The 22,045-nt window shown below is 43.0% G+C and overlaps 1 protein-coding gene across 1 annotated transcript; it reads right to left on the bottom strand.

Annotated features, from left to right (window-relative positions):
- Positions 1-1,034: 1,034 nt before the first annotated feature.
- LOC142070769 (serpin B6-like) lies at positions 1,035-19,668 on the bottom strand. Its single transcript, XM_075124738.1, is given in 8 exon segments — positions 1,035-1,605; positions 6,435-6,577; positions 6,816-6,933; positions 7,253-7,257; positions 8,368-8,556; positions 8,559-8,595; positions 14,234-14,411; positions 19,467-19,668. Coding segments are annotated over 7 exon segments (888 nt in total). The 5' UTR covers positions 14,402-14,411; positions 19,467-19,668; the 3' UTR covers positions 1,035-1,377.
- Positions 19,669-22,045: the final 2,377 nt, after the last annotated feature.

Raw genomic sequence — 22,045 nt, 5'->3', positions numbered from 1 at the left:
CCTCCACCACCCCTTCTGGGCTACCTTGGTAGTCATCCCCCTATTTGTGTGATGAATGAATAAAGAATGCATGTATGTGAAGCAACAATGACTTTATTGCCTCTGCAAGTGGTGATGGAAGGGAGGAGGGGAGGGTGGTTAGCTTACAGGGAAGTAGAGTGAACCAAGGGGCGGGGGGTTTCATCAAGGAGAAACAAACAGAACTTGCGTAGCCTGGTCAGTCATGAAACTGGTTTTCAAAGCTTCTCTGATGCGTACCGCGCCCTCCTGTGCTCTTCTAACCGCCCTGGTGTCTGGCTGCGCGTAACCAGCAGCCAGGCGATTTGCCTCAACCTCCCACCCCGCCATAAACGTCTCCCCCTTACTCTCACAGATATTGTGGAGCACACAGCAAGTAGTAATAACAGTGGGAATATTGGTTTCGCTGAGGTCTAAGCGAGTCAGTAAACTGCGCCAGCGCGCCTTTAAACGTCCAAATGCACATTCTACCACCATTCTGCACTTGCTCAGCCTGTAGTTGAACAGCTCCTGACTACTGTCCAAGCTGCCTGTGTACGGCTTCATGAGCCATGGCATTATGGGGTCGGCTGGGTCCCCAAGGATACATATAGGCATTTCAACATCCCCAACAGTTATTTTCTGGTCTGGGAATAAAGTCCCTTCCTGCAGCTTTTGAAACAGACCAGAGTTCCTGAAGATGCGAGCGTCATGTACCTTTCCCGGCCATCCCACACTGATGTTGGTGAAATGTCCCTTGTGATCCACCAGAGCTTGCAGCACTATTGAAAAGTACCCCTTGGGGTTTATGTACTCGGCGGCTTGGTGCTCCGGTGCCAAGATAGGGATATGGGTTCTGTCTATGGCCCCACCACAGTTAGGGAATCCCATTGCAGCAAAGCCATCCACTATGACCTGCACATTTCCCAGGGTCACTACCCTTGATATCAGCAGATCTTTGATTGCGTGGGCTACTTGCATCACAGCAGCCCCAACAGTAGATTTGCCCACTCCAAATTGATTCCCAACTGACCGGTAGCTGTCTGGCATTGCAAGCTTCCACAGGGCTATCGCCACTCGCTTCTCGACTGTGAGGGCTGCTCTCATCTTGGTATTCATGCGCTTCAGGGCAGGGGAAAGCAAGTCACAAAGTTCCATGAAAGTGCCCTTACGCATGCGAAACTTTCGCAGCCACTGGGAATCGTCCCAGAACCGCAACACTATGCGGTCCCACCAGTCTGTGCTTGTTTCCTGAGCCCAGAATCGGCGTTCCACAGCATGTACCTGCCCCATTAGCACCATGATGCATGCATTGGCAGGGCCCGTGCTTTCAGAGAAATCTGTGTCCATGTCCTGATCACTCACGTGACCGCGCTGACGTCACCTCCTTGCCCGGTATCGCTTTGCCAGGTTCTGGTGCTGCATATACTGCTGGATAATGCGTGTGGTGTTTAATGTGCTCCTAATTGCCAAAGTGAGCTGAGCGGCCTCCATGCTTGCCTTGGTATGGCATCCGCACAGAAAAAAGGCGCGGAACGATTGTCTGCCGTTGCTCTGATGGAGGGAGGGGTGACTGACGACACGGCTTACAGGGTTGGCTTCAGGGAGCTAAAATCAACAAAGGGGGTGGCTTTACATCAAGGAGTATTTCAGGCAGGACTTCACGGAGGGTTCCAATAAGAAATGGTGCACCTAAGTTATTGTTCTTATTGGAACAAGGAGGTTAGCCTGGCCTCTGATTGATACATGGCTAGATTTACCTCGCTGCACCTTCTCTGTGAGTGACTGCAGTGTGACCTAGAGGAATGAGTCCCCTAGACGGGGGAGGAGGCAAATGAGTACAAAACAAATCTGGTCTATTTCTTGTTTTGATCCACTCCATCTATCTTTTACATCTTTGGCTGGCAGCAGATGGTGCAGAAGGACTGCATGCCATCCACATCTCATGGCTGCTCAGCAGAAGATGGTGCAGTAGGACTGCTAGCCATCCTCATCTCTTGCCTGCCCGGCAGAAGATGATGCAATAGGACTGCTTGCAATTCGTATCGCCTGCCCGGTCACCATAAGACAGTTCAATAGGACTGACTGCAGGACTAAAGAGAATGACCTGGTCAAGTCACTCCAGATTTAGTCCCTGCGCCCATGTCTGCCCAGGCGCTCCCAGCCGACGTGGCCAGGAGCACCTCGGACATGACAAGGACAGCTACCAGTCGTACTGTACCGTCTGCTGCTACAAGGCGATGGGTTGCTGCTACTGTGTAGCAATGCCGTACCGCGTCTGCCAGCACCCAGGAGACATACAGTGACGGTTACCTGAGCGGGCTCCATGCTTGCCGTGGTATGGCGTCTGCACAGGTAACTAAGGAAAAAAAGCGCGAAACGATTGTCTGCCCTTGCTTTCACGGAGGGAGGGAGGGAACGGGGGCCTGACGATATGTACCCAGAACCACCTGCGACAATGTTTTAGCCCCATCAGGCATTGGGATCTCAACCCAGAATTCCAATGGGCAGTGGAGACTGCGGGAACTGTGGGATAGCTATCCACAGTGCAACACTCCGGAAGTCGACTCTAGCCTCGGAACTGTGGAAGCGCTCCGCCGAGTTAATGCACTTAATGCACTTAGAGCATTTTCTGTGGGGGCACACACACTCGAATATATAAAACAGATTTCTAAAAAACCGACTTCTATAAATTCGACCTTATTCCATAGTGTAGACATACCCATAGAATCACAGAACTGGAATGGAGAAACTGAGATGCTAGGAAAGGTTAAACAACTTCCTGTATGTGTAGAATCCCGGTTTTCTTTGGCCTGCCCTCTGTCCATTGAGCCACATTGCCTCCCAAATGTTGTAAGCTGGGACGAGTCAATATGTGACTGAACAAGAAGAATACTTCAAACAACCAGTTATCCTCTGGTAGCAGATTTCATTCCATCTGCAGCAGCATCTCTTTTTGGCTCTGATTTACTAATGCATTGCTAGATTTGAATATTTTGACACAGGGCCAGTGTTTGCTTCTAATGATGAGAATATAAAAGTACCCCCAAAATGTTGTTTAACTGAAATGTTTTCTGCAGTAGAAAGAATTCACAGTATATTGAGGAATTTCAACATTATGGGCCTGATTCCAGAGTAACTGTTGAAATCAATTTAAGTAACATTGGTGTAAAGCTTGTGTAAATAAGAACAGAATCAGGCCCATTGCTTTACATTTGTTACTTAAGCATAAAATTTCAGTGGGTTTATTTCTGCTTATGTAATTCTAAAATGCTGATTGTTAATACTTTTTTGTAGTTGGCAGAATTTTTCACTCGGAATTTAACATAGCATCGTTTTAAACATTGTGCAGAATTGCACATAAAGCAGAAGTACGTATAGCTTTGATTTTCTTTTCATGTAAGTCGGATTAATTTTTAATGCTTGGGTGCCTAAACACCAATATTCGTTTCTGTGAGTGGAAATGTATAGTTGTTCGTAGGCTCACGCTGATGTTTACTATCAGTGTCAGTATTGGAATTAGCACCACTTGAGTAATTTTTAATGTTAACTAACAGTGAAATATGATAATTCAAGAATATTCAGAATATCTGGCAATAAAATAACATTGGTCCATGTTTGTTTGGGGGAAAAAATAACATGCTACCAAGCTAAAACACTTTCCTTTAAATTTCGTGTCAGAGGAATATAGGTCTACAATGCATAGGAAGTATTTGCAAACTGGTTTATTTTCCTAAAACATATAGTTACTAGAATAAGTTTTTGTAAATTCTACTCATGATAGTAGAAGGGTTGGTATTTGTACAGTTCAGTCATCAGGGGGATTAATTTACAGTGCTTTTAAACTAATCTTCTGGTTAAGGCCTGATCCTGCAAATACTTACTTAAGGGCTTAGTTTTAAGCATGTGAGTAATCCCATTGAAGGAACAGAATTTATATGATATGACTGGTTCTAATACCTATTTGTTTTCTTAAAACAAACCAGTTTTAAAAATACCTCCTCTGAATTGGGGATATGAATTTCTCTCACAGTGTAAATTTAAAAGGCCGTATTTTATTGTAGTAGCATCTGGATTTTTTTCTGAACAATCATAGAATCATAGAACTGGAAGGGACCTCGAGAAGTTCTAGACCAGTCCCCTGCACTCATGGCAGGACTAATAATCTAGGCCATTCCTGACAGGCGTTTGTCTAACCTGCTCTTAAAAGTCTCCAATGATGGAGATTCCATAACCTCCCTAGGCAATTTATTCCAGTGCTTAACCACCCGGACAGTTAAAAAGTTTTTCCTAATGTCCAACCTAAACCTCCCTTGCTGCAATTTAAACCCACTGCTTTTTCTCCTCTCCTTAGAGGTTAAGAAAAACAATTTTTTCCCCTCCTCCTCCCCACAACCTTTTACATACTTGAAAACTGTTATGTCCCCCCTCAATCTTCTCTTTTGCAGACGAAACAAACCCAATTTTTCAATCTTCCCTCATAGGTCATGTTTTCTAGACCTTTAATCATTTTTTGTTGCTCTTTTCTGAACCGTCTCCTATTTGTCAACATCCTTTCTGAAATGTGGCGCCCAGAACTGGACACAATACTCCAGTTGAGGCCTAACCAGAGAAGAGTAGAGCGGAAGAATTACTTCTCATGTCTTGCTTACAACGCTCCTGCTAATACATCCCAGCATGATGTTTGCTTTTTTTGCAACAGCGTTACACTGTTGACTCATATTTAGCTTGTGTTCCACTACGACCCCCAGATCCCTTTCCACAGTACTCCTTCCTAGGCAGTCATTTCCCATTTAGTATGTGTGCAACTGATTGTTCCTTTCTAAGTGGAGTACTTTGAATTTGTCCTTATTGAATTTCATCCTATTTACTTCAGACCATTTCTCCAGTTTGTCTAAATCATGGCTTCTGGAATGCTGGCCTGACTATAGCATGGATTGGGCTGGGCAATAAAATTCTCTCTCTAAAAGATGGCATTGAGAGATAATAGGACTTCCAGGCACTCCTGAATGTCTTTCACCATCCAGGATGGGATGGGTACACACACAGGGTGGCTCACATTTCATTCAGTTTCTTGGTACGCAAATGGCCTGAGCTCTTCAGACTCATCTTACCAGTCCCTGTTTGTGCTATTTGGAGACAGCATCAAGAGGATGCATGAGCTTCTCCAAGAAGGAGGGCTGGCCTATCGCCACAATGAGCATTACTGTGTTATGCCTTGGGTAGAGTGGATGCACTTTAAGATGAGGAGATTTACACACGGTGGTGTGAGTAGCTATCAGTCCTACTGCACCGTCCGCTGCAAATGCAAGGAGCTGCTGCTGTGTAGCAATGCAGTACCACGTCTGCCAGCAGCACCCAGGAGACGTACGGTGACGGTGAACTGAGCGGACTCCATGCTTGCCGTGATATGGCAACTGCACAAGTAACCCAGGAAAAAAGGCGCAAAACGATTTTCTGCTGTTCCTTTCACGGAGGGAGGGAGGGAGGCCTGACGACATGTACCCAAAACCACCCACGACAATGTTTTTGTCCCATCAGGCATTAGGAGCTTAACCCAGAATTCCAATGGGAAGCGGAGACTGCGGGAACTATGGGATAGCTATCCAAAGTGCACCGCTCTGTAAATTGATGCTAGCCATGGTAGTGAGGATGCACTCTGCCAACTTAATGCGCTTAGTGTGGACATACGCAATTGAGTGTATAAAATCGGTTTCTAAAAATTGACTTCTATAAAATTGACCTAATTTCGTAGTGTAGACGAGGCCTAAGTATAGCTGTTTTAGCTCCACTGACTGCAGTAGAGTTGCTCCTGATTTACATGGCTAATCCTCCTCAAAGCAATTGCCACACATTTTACAAATCAAAGCTTACAAGACGTGAGGTACTTGAGCATTATTTGTGTCCCAGTTTTATCACTGGGTAAAAACTGAAGCAGAAGGGACCAGTTTCTGTAAGTAAACTTAATTCTGTGGTAGTTCTGCGCACAAAACAGCAACAGATTCAAGGACAGGGAGGTTAACTGACTTACAGGTTTTCTAACCACCGAACAATGTATGGAATCCCAAACTGTCTGACACTCATTTATCCACATTCTTCCCTTCTATGTTAAAATTCAGACTATTTTAAGTTCTGTAATTATGGTCAAAGTTACTGCCCTCCAACGCTGAAAAGATACACTGAGAGGTATAGCAGAAAACAGAGAGAGAATGAAGTAAACAAGGGATACATCTAAGCTAATGTATTTATTTGAAAATGCAGTTTCAAAGATATTTACAATAAACTAACCAAAGGGGTTGTGTTGAGGGGATGGGATGGGATAGAACAGAACAGAGGGTTGTGGTAAAGTGTATTTAGGGCAATCCTTATTAAAAGCATTTCTTGTTTTCTCTGGGTGAAGTGTACTGCAAAATTAGAGACATTTCTCTACTTCATACCTTGTTAATTTTAAATTGCCTTTCCACTGTGCAATCCTTGTTGAATTGGGTTTCCCAGTTGCCTTTGAAGTAGATGGCATTCACCAAGACCAGTCTGGTCATTGAATCAACAACGCCCTGAGCCAACAGATTCTGGATTTTACCTTTAGGGCACATTAAAGGAAGAATAGATTTTAGCTGGTACGCATCTATCTACTTAGTTGTGTTATTAACTACAGTATCTTCTACCAGCTGCACAATACAAGAACTTCATCTTAATCTGAAGGATTCAGTTCTGTTTTTCTTCTCCTTCCCTTATTGTATCTCTCCTATTGGCCATATGCTTTTTAAGCAGGCTTTAGCTGTTTAGAGAGACACTGTGGAACTCTGCAAGTTATTTACCTTCAGTTTTTTCTTCTACCCAGGCAATTATATGTTTTCTGGAATCTTCTGCAGCTCTAGAGAAGTCAAGTTGTTCTAGCTCTGCATGGTAGCATTTCCGGCAGGAGTCTATACATGTCTAGGACAAACTAAAGAGGGTGCATTAACAATACATTTTTCTGGTGTGCAGTTGCAGAAGACTCAAACATAGAATCTACCTCTTCTTCCTCCACCCCTTCAGAAAGAGTCAGTCTTAAACCAACTTGTCACTTCTTTTCAAGATGAGCGTTTTATTTTCTATTATTACCTTCTGAGTCAGAGCAGCTGGCCTACTGACAGATCAACAACAAGACTGCATGGTGAAGTGAGGCAATCAATTTGCTTCGGTTTGAGAGTACAAAGCTTTGTAAATTGGTCTCTAGAAAAGGTTTTTGTAACCCTCCCATAGTATCTCAAACCTGATCTAGTTCAGAAGTGAAACCTCAGGGGGTTATTTCTATATCTTTTTTGTACAGTATGTGTGGACCATAATGACCTGCTCTTAAGCCTTAGGAAAGGTCTACTGTGAAAATGTCAATAGGTCAGTAATTACATGGTTAGGTCAAAATCATGCTGTCTTTCTCCAATTTGTATTTTGGAGTCTTCCATTTTATGGACAAAATGCCAAAGATGCCAAGTTTAAATATTTAATCACAGTGGTTTTAACTTTATTGAGAAGAGGAGCTCTGGATCATAGGGCTAATCTACACAAGGCTTTAACGTGCCTTGTGCGGTCGCAGCGTAGCGCTGGGAGACAGGTTTCCCAGCACTCTAAAAAAACCACCTCCCCGAAGGGCATAGCTCCCAGTGCTGGAGCACTGTTTACATGGGCGCTTTACAGCGCTACAACTTGCTGCACTCAGGGGGGTGTTTTTTCACACCCCTGAGTGAGAAAGTTGCAGTGCTGTTAATTGGCTGTGTAGACAAGCCCTGAGCCAATTTATACTGGCAATCTCTTTTAGTAATAAAATTACTGTAGATTGGGGAGGGTAAGGTTGATCGGCTTACTGAAAATGTAAGCTTGTTTTTTAGTCTAGGACTCAAGAGAGACTTTCAGTTACCTCTTAATTTTCTGAGATGAACGAAGCGGGTCAGAAAGAGTAAAGTTAAAATCAGGGGTACACTTTTTGGATACATTTTAAAAGGGAAATATATACCCCAGTACCCGTTACTCTCAGCTAAGTCTTTGAAGAATTTCTAATCACTCTTGTCTGGTTTAAAAAAATAATTATGTGCCCATTGCTGTGTCCTTTGAATGCACTGTCCAATTTAAGGGGAGAGAAGACACCTCAAAAAGTCACACAATAATGCCTATTGCCCTCCCTGTCCACCATTGGAAGGAAATTCTTAAAATCTTAGATCCTGGCCAAAAATGCCTGAGTGATTAATGGAATGCTGAAGAGTTCGGGTTTGTTGGACCTTCCATTGACAACACTCCATTCCAGTTCTCAAGAGTTCAGAGCTAGGGACTGTCAAACAATCAGCTGAGCACACAAATTGTTTGGATTTTACAAGGAGACTGGCTTTGGTTAGCCAGGTCCTGAACTACATAGTGCCTGTAGATTAAAGCCAATCCCTGGATTTGCACTCAGAAGTGGAAGCGTAGCAAATGTGTTATAACACAAAAGCAAACTGAACGTTTGACTTACTGCAAGAAATTTAAACGTCAATCTTAAGAAATAATTAGTGCCTGGTTTGTTAATTTCAGAAATAAGGGACTGTATCCATCATGAATGTCTTCACCTTTGTCCAGGGAAAGCACCTATAGAAAGAGACAGAAATACACTCAGCATGACCCACATGTGCTGAAACATGGGCTTTGGGACAGGTTAGTACAATGACTTTCAGAAGCTTAGAGATGAAAGCTGCAGCCTGAACACCCAAGGCAGCCCTAAAAGGGAAAGGATTTCCCATTACATAATACATTGGGAGCTCACTGTGAAGGTTCGAAGAGAGAAACTGCTGAAAAAACATTTTACCATGGAAATAAACATAGCTGTTTTGAAGAGACCCCTCACTCAGTCCTAGCTTTAGGGCACATAAATGAACAGTTCTGGAGAGTTAAAGGAAAACAATCAACTTGAAATCTACTCAGTTTCAAAACATGAATTTAAAGTAGCTTCAGGTCTCATATCTGTCTCTATATCCCCATGTCGATTTTTGTAGCTTTATAGTTGCATTTTTTAAATTTGTTTCATTGTGCAAAAGAGCCTGACAAACAGGGAAAATGTCTGTATGGAAGAAAGAGTGAAACACAAAGTGCTGTCAAATGCACAAACATACAAACTGGGGGGAAATGTCCCTCATTTTTCCTTAATCTGAACTGTTACTTGCAAGACTAAGAGGTTAAAGAAAAAAATTCAGACAAGGTAAGATTTATGTTGACGGTATCCCTTTCAACAGTCCTTTTCCCAAAGCTTCCAGCAATGTTTTGGAACTATGCCTTCAATTCAACCACTACCATAGGATGCTGCTGCCTTTGTCCCTTTGTAACAGGGCCTCCATTTTGCCTTCCATAATGCTTTATTTGTTGCATCATTACATGTTTGCATTGTTCAATTCCCCATGCTTTTCCGTCTTCTTCTTTACTAAAATGAAGCACCTGATAATACAATAGTTAGCACAGGTTCTCTTGGGAATACATTCAAGAACAGATCTGGCTCTTATTTGAGCTTAAACATTAGTGAAATGAAGAAATGCTATGGATGACCTAGTGTTCCAGTACGTTAGTTCTTTGCTTTAATACAAGCAAGCTTTATTTACTAGAGATCGAGAACGACTCTTCTAGTATGAAACACTGTACTGCAGTAAGACACCCTGAAAAGCCCTTTCTAAGGGAAAACTTTAGCTCTACAGTGCTTTACTGTATGTGGGCAGGCAAATGTCAAAAGCGACAAAAATAGCCCAAGACCTCAGAGGCTTCCCAAAGGGCCACAACAGCCAACAGGGGAGGCAGGCGGTTCATCAAAGGAAGTGTCCCCATAGGACACAATAGGCCCAATTCAACCGAATGCAGTCTGGGATAACTCTGTGGGACATCCATGGTAAGTCTCTGGGCTAAATTCACTGATATCCGGTCTCGTAGGTCAACGGTTTTAAAATCAAGATCAGGCCATATTCTGCTTTCATTTACATAGATGTAAATCTGACACAATTCCATTGAAATCTAATAGTTATTCCAGTTTTACACCAATGTAACAGCAGAATTTGTCTCAATGTTTATTTAAACATAATTAGTACTAAAGCTTAAAATTAATCCTCAGTTTGAGTTCAGGTGACACACTGATTAAGATTGATTTTTTTTTTTTAAATACTACCTCCCAAATGTTGAATTTGCTTAAAAGTAATAACTACTAAAAAAAAAAAGCCATGATATGAATACCATAACAATTGCAGAGCTGTTGTACTGGTTGATATATTGAGCAAGAGATTTACTTACACAGAACAAGAGAATGTTTGCACGCACTAGTGCATGTAATTTTTAGCAACGTCTCCTAGTCTGGTAGTTAATCATTCTAAACAAAAGACATAGTCTTGTGATGTAAGCAAATAAGTCTTGTCTATTGCTATAGCTTTGATCCAAAGATCAAAAAAGGAATATTAACAGTTAGAAAACACTTGAGTGAAATAGTATTATTGTCTATGTATCTCTTTGAAGGTTGTGATAAACTATATATGAACTGTTTAATGGATAAATTACACTATGTTAATTGCCATGATGTTTGGGAGGCAGAAGATTAAGCTTATTCTCTCAGGCCAAAAGGCTGCTGGAAATGTATAAAAACCCTGGGACACAATCCTCCTTCATCTCAGATCTGCTTTGGGTTTCAAGAAGGGGAAACCCTAAGCCATAAGAATTGAGATCCCCAGTCAGTGACTGGAGTCACCCCGAATATGGATATTGGACTATAACCTATAGACTATTTCTAAAAGGACTTTTGGCAACTACAAACTCATCTCTGCTATGTATCTGAACCTCAGGAATGGAATTCAAGTCTGTATGTATATTGATCTTTTATCCAACACTAACTCTTTTCGTTTTTCATAAATTTTAGTTTAGTTAAGAATTGACTATAAGCATGTATTTTGGGTAAGATCTAAGTTATAAGTGGACCTGGATGTGTGCCTGACCCTTTGGGATTGGAAGAACCTTTTATTTTATATGATGAGATAAGATTTTTAGTAATCATCATCATATCTGACATGTGAGTCTGGATGGAGGCCTGAGACTGGGTACTTTAAAGGAACTGCATTAGTTGGACTTCTGAGTAACCAGTGAGGTAATATAGAAGCTGTTTTGTGCTGGCTTGGTAAATCTAAGTATTGGAATATCCACCAGCTTTTGGGGTTTGTCTGCCCAGTTCTGATTGCAGTTCACCCTAATTGAGTGACCTCAGCTGGCTCCCACGGGCAGTTACAAGGCCAATTCTAAAAGTCCTTACATATTATAGGGAATCAGTTTCAACTTCACCCTATTTTACTGTTGAAGCTGCAAGTTTAGGCAAACTCTTCACCTCCCCTAAACCCAATATTGTATAAGGCTCTAAGTACACAGCTGTAAATTTAGTTCTGAAATTTGTAATTCTCACCCCAGGACCCCTTTCATACTACACTAAAAACCTACAAGCTAAGAGAACCTAAAAGGGTATGTAGCTGCAACACAGAAGTCCTTCTTTGCAGACAGATCTCAGGGCCTCAACTCCATGCTCATCTTCCCTGACTCCTGCCAATTTTGCCACCATTGATCACTTTCTTTTTCTAAATCTTGTTCTGTCTTTGCATTTGTAACTCTGTCTCCTGGTTCTCCTCTTAGGTCTTTGCTTGACCTTTCAGTGGGACCTCAGGGCTCCATACTTGGCACCCAACTCTTCTTCCCTAGGCCCTCTTTCTCTCTCGAGGTTCTGAGTGCTCATTGGAGTAGGATTTGGCATTAAGAGTTTAATGAACGAGGCCTACATTTTCAAAAGTGACTAGTGATTTTTTTGGTTGCCCAACTTGACACCTTACAGGGGGCCTGATTTTAAGAAAATGCTCCTGGCTATGTTTTTAAGACATATTTAGGGGATTAGTATAATCTGATATTAACCCCAGAGAATGTAATTGAAGAAGTTCTTTTCTAACTCTTGAGGCAGCTAGACAGCTCTTTTTCAAGACACCTCAGCTGTATGGTGCCACCAAAATTCTACTCTCAGGCTCACAAGGATGATAATGGGAGTTTTCCATAGGTACAGAACATTCAGTAGAGATATCTGGTTCATAGATACTAAGGTCAGAAGGGACCATTATGATCATCTAGTCCGACCTCCTGCACAACACAGGCCACAGAATCTCACCCACCCACTCCTGCGAAAAACCTCTCACCTATGTCTGAGCTATTGAAGTCCTCAAATCGTGGTTTCAAGACTTCAAGGAACAGAGAATCCTCCAGCAAGTGACCCGTGCCCTATGCTACAGAGGAAGGCGAAAAACCTCCAGGGCCTCTTCCAATCTGCCCTGGAGCAAAATTCCGTCCCAACCCCAAATATGGCGATCAGCTGAACCCTGAGCATATGGGCAAGATTCACCAGCCAGATACCCAGGAAAGAATTTTCTGTAGTAACTCAGATCCCACCCCATCTAAAATCCCATCACAGGCCATTGGGCCTGTCATAAATATAAAGGGAAGGGTAAACCCCTTTGAAATCCCTCCTGGCCAGGGGAAAGCTCCTCTCACCTGTAAAGGGTTAAGAAGCTAAAGGTAACCTCGCTGGCATCTGACCAAAATGACCAATGAGGAGACAAGATACTTTCAAAAGCTGGGAGGAGGGAGACAAACAAAGGGTCTGTGTGTCTGTCTATAGTCTGTCTATATGCTGGTCTTTGCCGGGGATAGACCAGGAATGGAATCTTAGAACTTTTAGTAAGTAATCTAGCTAGGTATGTGTTAGATTATGATTTCTTTAAATGGCTGAGAAAAGAATTGTGCTGAATAGAATAACTATTTCTGTCTGTGTATCTTTTTTGTAACTTAAGGTTTTGCCTAGAGGGGTTCTCTATGTTTTTGAATCTAATTACCCTGTAAGATATCTACCATCCTGATTTTACAGGGGGGATTTCTTCATTTCTATTTACTTCTATTTTTATTAAAAGTCTTCTTGTAAGGAACTGAATGCTTTTTCATTGTTCTCAGATCCAAGGGTTTGGGTCTGTGGTCACCTATGCAAATTGGTGAGGCTTTTTATCCAACATTTCCCAGGAAAGGGGGGGTGCAAGTGTTGGGAGGATTGTTCATTGTTCTTAAGATCCAAGGGTCTGGGTCTGGAGTCACCTAGGCAAATTGGTGAGGCTTTTTACCAAACCTTGTCCAGGAAGTGGGGTGCAAGGTTTTGGGAAGTATTTTGTGGGGAAAGACGTGTCCAAACAGCTCTTCCCCAGTAACCAGTATTAGTTTGGTGGTGGTAGCGGCCAATCCAAAGACGACGGGTGGAATATTTTTTACCTTGGGGAAGTTTTGACCTAAGCTGGTAAAGATAAGCTTAGGAGGTTTTTCATGCAGGTACCCACATCTGTACCCTAGAGTTCAGAGTTGGGGAGGAACCTTGACAGGGCCTATTTACCATGAATATTTAAAGATCAATTAATTACCAAAATCATGTTATTCTATCATACCATCTCCTCCATAAACTTATTAAGTTTAATCTTAAAGCCAGATCGGTCTTTTGCCCCCACTGCTTCCCTTGGAAGGCTATTCCAAAAGTTCACTCCTCTGATGGTTAGAAACCTTCATCTAATTTCAAGTCTAAACTTCCCAATGATCAGTTTATATCCATTTGTTCTTGTGTCCACAGTGGTACTGAGCTTAAATAATTCTTCTCCCTCTCCGGTATTTATCCCTCTGATATATTTATAGACAGCAATCATATCTCCCCTCAACCTTCTTTTAGTTAGGCTAAACAAGCCAAGCTCCTTGAGTCTCCTTTCATAAGACAGAAAGAAAAGGAGTACTTGTGGCACCTTAGAGACTAACCAATTTATTTGAGCATAAGCTTTCGTGAGCTACAGCTCACTTCATCAGATGCATTATGAAGTGAGCTGTAGCTCACGAAAGCTTATGCTCAAATAAATTGGTTAGTCTCTAAGGTGCCACAAGTACTCCTTTTCTTTTTGCGAATACAGACTAACACGGCTGCTACTCTGAAACCTTTCATAAGACAGGTTTTCCATTCCTCAGATCATCCTAGTAGCCCTTCTCTGTACCTGTTCCAGTTTGAATTCATCCTTCTTAAACATTAGGAGACCAGAACTGCACACAGTATTCCAGGTGAGGTCTCACCAGTGCCTGGTATAAGGGTACTAAAACCTCCTTATCTCTACTGGAAATACAAAGTTGTGTTAAGTGGTTCAAGTTTATCCAGACATACCTTTGCCATCTGGGCTGCAGTGTTCACTTTTGCACACAAAAGAACCATGGACAAAGCAGAGGAGATACTCAAAGGAGAAAAGAATAAGTTCTGTGTATTGGTATTTTCACTCAGCTTTTTGAATAGGTTGAGTGCAAAGGTGGTGTTTGCTTTACTGAGGTTATCCATGGTTCAGAACCTATAAGATAAAACACAAAGGAAAGGTCACATAAGATACAGATTTAAAATATAATGGAGTATTTAATGTGCCAGATTCTCAGCTGGTATAAAGCACCATAACTCCACTGAAGTTTTACACCACCTCAGGATCTAGCACAGTGTCAAATAAGTTTAAGGATCACGTGTTCTCTCTCTCAAAATCTGAGTTTATATAAAAGAGCCTTCAGATAGCAAGTGGGACAAACTCACACAAATTGCAAAGTTTTCCAACACTCTAAGATTCATGTTGATTTTCAATAGCATTAAAAGCTATTTTTCAGGAATTCAGTACCTATCTAGCAGACTGTCTAATCACATGAGTACAATTTATATTTCATATAATGTTTTATATTTCATATTTTATTTTAATATTTAATACATTTTATATAATATTTTCATATAATATGTTTTATATGTAATGGTCATTATTGCAGGCATGTTGTTTAAGTCACAGCTATGCAATTCTTAATGCCTCAAATTTACTTTAATCCAACCTGTAGTACATAGTTATTTGAATTTATATTAGATTCTCTGGTGTAAAATAGTCACTGGATGAGCTGGGTTGATAACTTTGTCAACTGATTTTGGGTGTAAAGTTCTATAAACACCTGCCTTATTCACTCATTCGTGGTAAATCCCCATATTACTTCCCACTGCTTTCTAGGATAGTGTTTGTCTTCTATTTCACAGCAGAGTTATGGAGAGTGGATCCTGTGACTATATGTTCTAGGGGGTGGAGTGCCACTTCTGCAGACATAGGGAAGAGAAATGGGAAGAGAAATAGGAAAATATAATAGGAAATAGGAGAGGGAGGTTGTGAGGGTGAGGGAAACGCAAGTAAGACGAGAGCTCTTTTTTGCAGTCTTCTCTCTTTAACGGTTCATCCCTTTCTTACTTCCATTCCTGTTTCCTCCTGACACCTCAATTAGAGGGCAATTGTTCAGCAGTGATTTTGTTTTATACTCTCAGCCCATCTATTCCTGTCTGTCAGTGACCAACTGGAGATTCCGCTTCCAGCATTTCTCATTCAACCAATTGGGACACTGACAGCAATCATGACAAGAATGTATTACCCTTAATTCACATTGTAGCATGACAGAACCTTTAGGATTAAAGAAAGTCTAATGAAGATGTGTAGTAGACATATGTGCCCATCCAAGAACACATATTAATAATAAAACAAACCAGCGTTGACATTTGATGACCGTTCTATAGCTTATATGAAGCGAATCTGGTTAGCTCGGTCCAATAGCCCATGAAAAGGAGTCCACACTACAGTCTCTTTATTAATCTCCGTTAACTTAATGGCTTTATTTTCATATTGCCGCCCAGTAGTTGCTCATTGTAAATATACTTGTGCATAAAGAAATTACTGGAAAGCTCCCAATTACAGCTGATGATATCTTTTGTATTTTCAGAACCTATGACCAGCAGGCAATACTAATTGAAATTAATGGTGTGGAGGATTTATTTGGTTATTGATATGGCAATAAAGAGCGAGAACAAACTACAGAGACTCGACAAAACTGTCAAGGCAACTTTCTAATAAAAATATTCTAAAAATATTCAGCTATTTAGGGGATTTCTCAAGTGCACCCTCATAGCGCAGTAGCAAAGAAATCATTATTGTAGAAGGATGGACTGCTGATTACAGTGCTATTTTGGGACGCAGGAGACCCAGTATTAACTCCCTGCTCTACTACAGACTGCCTGTGTGGCCTTGGGCAAGACACACAGGCTAGGTCTACACTGCAACAAAGACCTGAGGGACAGATGTGGCTAGTCTGGGTCAGCTGACTCAGGCAGCAGGGTTATAAAACTGTAGTGTAAAATTCAAGCTTAGGCTGGAGCCTAGGCACTGAGACCCGGTGAGAGGGGGGGTCCCACAGCCCAGACTCCATCCGATTGTACCACTGAATCTAAAAAACAATAACAAAAAAAAAAGGGGGGGGGGGGAGGAATTACTGTTGGTCATCATGACATCCAGAGATTACAAATTAGTTTCTGTTGCAGTGTTACCAGAAACATGAAGTCTGATTCAGTCCATGTTTGGTTACCCTAAGTACCACTGGAACATGAGACACTTCTGCACTGTAAAGCTTAGATTGAATTTAAAAAAAGAATCCACAGAGAATTTTACACCACATACACAGGTAAAGACTTGCACTTCTCTTGTGCAGATGTCATACATGTTTTAGAGTTTTAATTCCTGCAGAGTTTTTTGTTTGTTTTTTGCATCATGTAGTTTTTTGGCACTATTAAAACACCTTGAAATTAAATGGCACGATGATTTAAATTAAATGTATTCTGTGACAGAAAAAAAATCAGACTCAGTACTGTCACTTGTTCTTTGTCCTCCTTGACCCCAAAACTAGGAGACATAGAACAGCAAAATATAAATCTGTTAGCTCCTAAACACCTCTGACCAAATACTGCAAGACCGATCTGTCTTAATCATGCAATCTTATTACCAAAGAAAGAAGTTTATCAGAACCCTCTGTCTTAATCACGCAGTCTTATTACCAAAGACAGAAGTTTATCAAAACCCTCTGTCTTAATCACGCGGTCTTATTACAGAAGACAGAAGTTTATCAAAACCCTAAAACAGATAATCAGCATACCAATGGACACTCACCCTGGTTCCAAAAATAGTGCTACTACCTTGGAAATAGCAGGAATACATTGACTCGGTTTGATTTAGAATGTTAATTGACCATCTGGATTAAAGCTCTTGAACACAGTTTGAGGGCAATGTTACCAAGTAAATAAATTATCAGCCTTTTTCCATTTTACAATAATCCTATTAGGAAAAGAACACTCGTCTCCCTCTCCCTTAGAGGAATGCATTTCTCTGTGGTTAACAGGTCTATGTATACCATGGTCCACACCATTAGACCTAGCCGATCAGATTCCTTTCATGACCATGACAATGGAGCTGCTTTTTTAGTTTCCCAAACAGAGTGGAATCTGTATGTGTGCTGGTACAGACTGCTACATGTCAGAGGGAATAAACTTCTGGGATCTCATAAAAGGGTATTGCTCGTATTTCCCCTTTGCTCTGTGTTGTGTAGGATAACTCCCTGCATTACAGTGCGAGTTTCCATGCCGCAACAGACAATTCTTTTGGAATTTAGAAAAATTTCTAGATCTATGGTCAATACAGTCCAAGTAAGAAACAATCTTGCAATCCTGACAGCTGCCACAGGCTTTATAGTCTTGCAAATTTCCAGTGTATTTCTCCTCTAGTTACTGAAGCTGAAAGAGGGAAAAGAGTCAAAATTAGGGGAAAAAATCAAATGTATTTGATAACTGCTAACCTGCATATACATGAGAATAAATGCTACCTTTTCTAGAATTGATATTACATTTAAAAACTATCACAGAGATATTAAGAGGCTATAGTGCTAACTTCATTTCATATTGTTCGTCACAGTGCATCTGAGGCATGTGTCAGGTAGCGGTGTGTATCATGTTGTCCATCTCTGTTTAAATACTGTACTTAATGTATACATATTCAATAAATCCAGTTGAATGAAACAAAAAGTTATGGAGTAGAAATGGGAAACTAGGAGATGTGAGGGATTTGTTTATCAAAGGGCTTGCTCCCCTTCCAAACTGCATTACGTTCAAGCTTCTTGTTCTTGACTTCAAGGCCCTGCATAACTGGTCTACTTTCTTTGTCTGTTCATTCCAGCAACATCCCGTGCCCAAACCGCCCCATTCCCTCCATTCTACCAATGCTAGCAAACATCAAATTTGTACAGGACTCAGATTTTAAGGATCACGATGGTCTCTCATGACTATCTGCATAAGCCCAATAGCTTCACTCTCCTTATAAGCATGTGAAGATACTTCACACATGTTCATCAGGGCAACATCAACCCCATAACTTGTGGTTGAACTACAGCATATCTTTTGGAAATACAGCCAATCTTAATTTAAAAATGTGAAGTGACTGAGAAGCCATCAGGTCTTTAGGGAGATTATTCCAATGATTAATTATCCTCCCTGTTCAAAATTTGTACTTTACTTTCCATTTGATTGTGTCAAGCTTCAACTTCCAGCTATAGGATCTCATCATGTTTCTGTCTGCTAAATTAAAGAACCTCTTCTACCAAATATCGTCTCTCCTTCTTGGCACTTCTCTCATGCATGAAACACCCTTCTTGAATTAGTCTGCAAAGTAACTTCAATCCTCATATTTAAATCTTTCCAGAGGACCCACTCCATATGTGACACCTACAAGCCAGCATCCTGTGCTGCGTGTACCACACCCACCAGCTCTGTCCTAGCCCACCGGCAAGGGAACCAGGGAAGGGTCCTTGGCTGGCACTAAGAAACCCAGCGCCAGGCGCACAGAATCACAGGGTTAGGAGGGACCATAAGGCTAAATAACCCCCCTCCTCCACCTGGTCTTACTGGGAGGCGGAAACCACAGGCTGAGTCACCTTCTCAAGGCAGGAAAGGCCCCCGGGTGCCTATTGTGAGTTGTGGAGTCAAGATTCCGGGGCCCGGTCTCCTAGGAGCCTGACTCCTCCCCTGTCCCCCCCATACGCTGCCCCCTCGCTCCCGCCCATCCCACCAGGAGCACAGGGTGCCGCACCCCCCGGCCTGGCGGCTTCCATCACACGCGGGGGGCACGGTTCGGTTCCTGGCTCTCACCCCCCACCGCACACGCTGTCCCAGCGCCCCGAGCAGGAGCGCTCACTGCAAGAGAAACGAAACTCGCCGGACACCAGCCGGACCCCCCCTCCCCGCCCTCGGCTGCTTGAGCCAACCCCGTTGGGGCCGATGCCCGGGCCCGACTCCGCCTCCCAGCGTCTCCTGCCCGCCCGCCAGACCCGAGCGACCCCGAGCCCCAGGCTGGGAACTAAACACAAGTCGCAGCCCCGGCCCCGCCCCCGCCCGGCTCTGGGTTCCCACCGCGCCCCAGGCAGCGAGCGCGGCAGCACCCGCCCCACACGCGGGCGGCCCCCGGGCACCGCGGCAGGGGGCGCCAGGCCGGGGCTGGAACCAGGGGCGGCTGCTGCGGTACCGGTGCGGGAGCGGCTGGCGGCGTCGATCGCTGCTGAGCGCAGGTCGAGTGAAGCGGCTCCGGTGGCGCTGGGCAAAGGGGAGGTGGCCTCGGGCTTGTGTTAGCTCCGCTGAGCCCCGGCGCCCCGCCCTCCTGTCCCCGGAAGCGCCCGGAGCCCCCCACGGGGCGTTTAATTCCTCAGCCTCCGCCCGTCGCTGGTTTCCTGCACCAGCGGGTTTGCCTTGTTCTGTTCGGGGTAAATTTCATTCATGCTGCTCCCGGCAGGTTCATGGAAGCAAGTCACTAAGGCCCCGCCTAGACTAGGAAAAGGAGATGTGTTTGCCAAGTGTGTTCCCGAACATTGCAAATAACATGATTTTAAACACCACTGTGCAACCTCATGCACACAAAGACAATGGTCTTTCTAAAAGTCTCAGCTGGGCGTAATCGGTGCTTAATTTGTGCTAGGTCTTGCCAGGGCTGAGCCCAGCACCTCTAGGCTTGGCAGTTCATAGCCCTGGCACCTCTGGGTTTGCTGCATCAGTTATGTATGTAAAAAATTGCTTGAGCCCTGGCACCTCTTTCATTACAAATTAAGCATTGGGCATAATCAACCCTAGTTAAGTGACTATCATTTTGGAATGGTAACAAGGAAACTATTAAAAGTGCTTGGAATATCATATCAGACAAGTGACAACCCCTCCTCCTCCAAAACCCCACCGTCTATAATCAGCTAAATCACCCATTTCAATAGTAGATACATAATCTCAGCGTGTGGTTTTTTATTGCTTTAAGTGAAAATCATACACTAGAGTTATGGCTTAAAGCAGGGATCAGCAACCTCTGGCACACGGCCTGTCAGGGAAACCTGCTGGCGGGCCGGGACGGTTTGTTTACCTGCAGGGTCCACAGGTTCAGCCAATCACAGCTCCCAATGGCTCGGGTTCGCCGTTCCAGGCCAATGGGGGCTGTGGGAAGCGGCGGCCAGCACATCCCTTGGCCCACGCTGCTTCCCACAGCCCCCATTGGCCTGGAACGGCGAACCGGCCAGTGGAAGCTGCAATCGGCCAAATCTGTGGACACTTCAGGTAAACAAACCCTCCCAGCCTGCCAGCGGATTTCCCTGACGGGCTGCGTGCCAAAGGTTGCCGATCCCTGGCGTAAAATATCAGCTAAAAGCACATTGGAATTTGTGTAAATAACAGGAATATCTTTGCTAAAATGCATTCTTGAAATGAAAGCCTATTTTTTCTATTTTATTTGTGAAACAGATATCTAGGAATGGGTTCAAATTACAACTAGTAATTACATTAACAACACATTACTGTTGTTTGAATGCTGCAGGTTTTAGATCATATGTCCATACGCATTATAGTCAGATAGGAGGCATGGTGGCGAAAGTTTTCATATTAGTTGTGCTCATCAGACCTGTTAGACAATTTAATTTACAAACATTTTTAAAAGATCAGGCACAGGAACAAACGTTAGTATGAGCAACATGACACACCTGTATAGCCCTCTAGAAACAGCAGCTGGTCATGAAATGGACAAAGATGACAAGTTCACTGGCTGGGGAGGCTAGGCCAATTCACTAACTCTATGCCAACATTGTCAGATTTCAGAGTAACAGCCGTGTTAGTCTGTATTTGCAAAAAGAAAAGAGTACTTGTAGCACCTTAGAGACTAACCAATTTATTTGAGCATGAGCTTTCGTGAGCTACAGCTCACTTCATCAGATGTATACCGTGGAACATTGTCAGAGAGCACTGGCAGAATGTTTAATGCCTCATCCAGAGTCCTTCCTCTGACATCAGTAAAAACTGAAAGGGGCCCTTAGGGAGGAAGGATGGTCTCACTAAATATAAATGTTTAGTTTAGAGAGTTTCTGGTGAGGATTGAATTTCACATGCTTTTGCCTTGGATTTTATGAAAGATAGTTGACGGTTTTGTATACCTTCAAGTTTATTACACATCAGACAGTAAGATCTCTTACAAATTTGTTATGGTCTATGGTGATAACATTTCAGTCAGCTGGATCACACTCACAGTAAAAAGAAAAGGAGTACTTGTGGCACCTTAGAGACTAACCAATTTATTTGAGCATGAGCTTTCGTGAGCTACAGCTCACTTCATCGGATGCATACCGTGGAAACTGCAGAAGACATTATATACACACAGAGACTATGAAACAATACCTCCTCCCACCCCACTGTCCTGCTGGTAATAGCTTATCTAAAGTGATCATCAAGTTGGGCCATTTCCAGCACAAATCCAGGTTTTCTCACCCTCCGCCCCCCGCCCCCAAACTCACTCTCCTGCTGGTAATAGCCCATCCAAAGTGACCACTCTCTTCACAATGTGTATGATAATGAAGGTGGGCCATTTCCAGCACAAATCCAGGTTCTCTCACTCCCTCACCCCCCCTCCAAAAACCACACACACAAACTCACTCTCCTGCTGGTAACAGCTTATCCAAAGTGACCACTCTCCCTACAATGTGCATGATAATCAGGGTGGGCCATTTCCAGCACAAATCCAGGTTGGGTGAGAGAACCTGGATTTGTGCTGGAAATGGCCCACCTTGATTATCATACACATTG

Source organism: Caretta caretta, chromosome 2 (assembly GCF_965140235.1).
Source record: "Caretta caretta isolate rCarCar2 chromosome 2, rCarCar1.hap1, whole genome shotgun sequence".
Classification (NCBI taxonomy): Eukaryota; Metazoa; Chordata; order Testudines; family Cheloniidae; genus Caretta; species Caretta caretta.
This window is presented reverse-complemented; position numbering and strand designations above follow the sequence as displayed.